The 1,110-nt window shown below is 32.7% G+C and overlaps 1 protein-coding gene across 1 annotated transcript in view; it reads right to left on the minus strand.

Moving 5' to 3' along the window:
* The window catches only part of ANKRD17 (ankyrin repeat domain 17), a 123,206-nt gene that overhangs the window by 78,861 nt on the left and 43,235 nt on the right, over positions 1-1,110 (minus strand). Inside the window, exon 19 of the mRNA XM_012659838.1 lies at positions 140-235. Coding sequence (XP_012515292.1) covers positions 140-235 — 96 coding nt within the window. The remainder of the gene's footprint in view (positions 1-139; positions 236-1,110) is intronic.

The following is a 1,110-nucleotide window of genomic DNA, read 5'->3' on the forward strand; positions in this document are numbered from 1 at the left end:
TCCTAACTACCAGATAAATGAAACCTGCTATATATCACATTTTATTGCTCAAACGAAGAATTTCTCTTGTCATGGGAAATATGTTAACCAAATGGAATTCTTCACTCATATAGTGGGATGAATTTGAACAATATATTACCTTATCAGTGATGGTTGCTATGTATCTCATACATTCAGAATCTGATGGAAACTGATTGACTTCTTTGACTAAGTAGCGCACCACCTTCACATGACCCTAAAAAATAGATATCAATGTCAGATTGAAAACAGGCCCTTCAGGATTCAATGTATCTATACAGTCTGTCTGAACTGTAACAGTAGTTACCATTAGTGCCACAAAGTAAAAACTTAATTGCATATTTGCAGTAAAAGAGACAGGCTTTGGTTCTAATGAGTTAAATCTACACTGTTCATTCTCATCATCATTTTATTCACTCTGTACAAAAAAGTACAGAATAATGTGACCTAAAATTCTAAATAGCTCTGAATAAAAAAACAGTAATTCAAAAATCAGTACAAAGAAAAGGAGTGAGGGGTATGTCTGAAGGGGGGAAAAACCCTCATCTTTTTTTTTGCTAACTCCCTAGACATGAGTATCCAGTTTCAATTCTAAGTATTAAAAGCGTAGAAATAGCAAATTTGTTTTTTCATTCAGATGAAAAACAAACACATAGCACTGTCCTAGGTGGCATGAAATAAAGAAAATATACATTCATGAAGAATGAGCTATGATTGATTATATTATTTACCGTAACACAGTTCAGTATCTAAGTAAAGCTGAAAATCTTTACCATTCAAGAGTTGTTCCCACTTTCTCCAATAACACTATTGTTCTATGACACAACACCTGTAAGTTAGTCAGTCTGGATAAACAGCTGTTAAACTTTAGTATTATGTTCTCTATCTCTTCTTTTTTGACTGCATCTTTTAAACTTTCCTTAAAAAGAATAGCTATCCTTTAATGAATAGTTCAAAAACCACTCACATCATTTCCTAATGATCTCTCCAACACTTTACAGTCCTTAAACTATTTACAGGGGAAAAGTCAAACAGTTACTTGTCTTTGAGTATGGATCTTACTTCCCTGATTAAAGCACATTTCTTAAAAAA

The sequence above is a fragment of the Propithecus coquereli genome, unplaced genomic scaffold (assembly GCF_000956105.1).
Source record: "Propithecus coquereli isolate 6110/MARCELLA unplaced genomic scaffold, Pcoq_1.0 Scaffold64, whole genome shotgun sequence".
Lineage (NCBI taxonomy): Eukaryota > Metazoa > Chordata > Mammalia > Primates > Indriidae > Propithecus > Propithecus coquereli.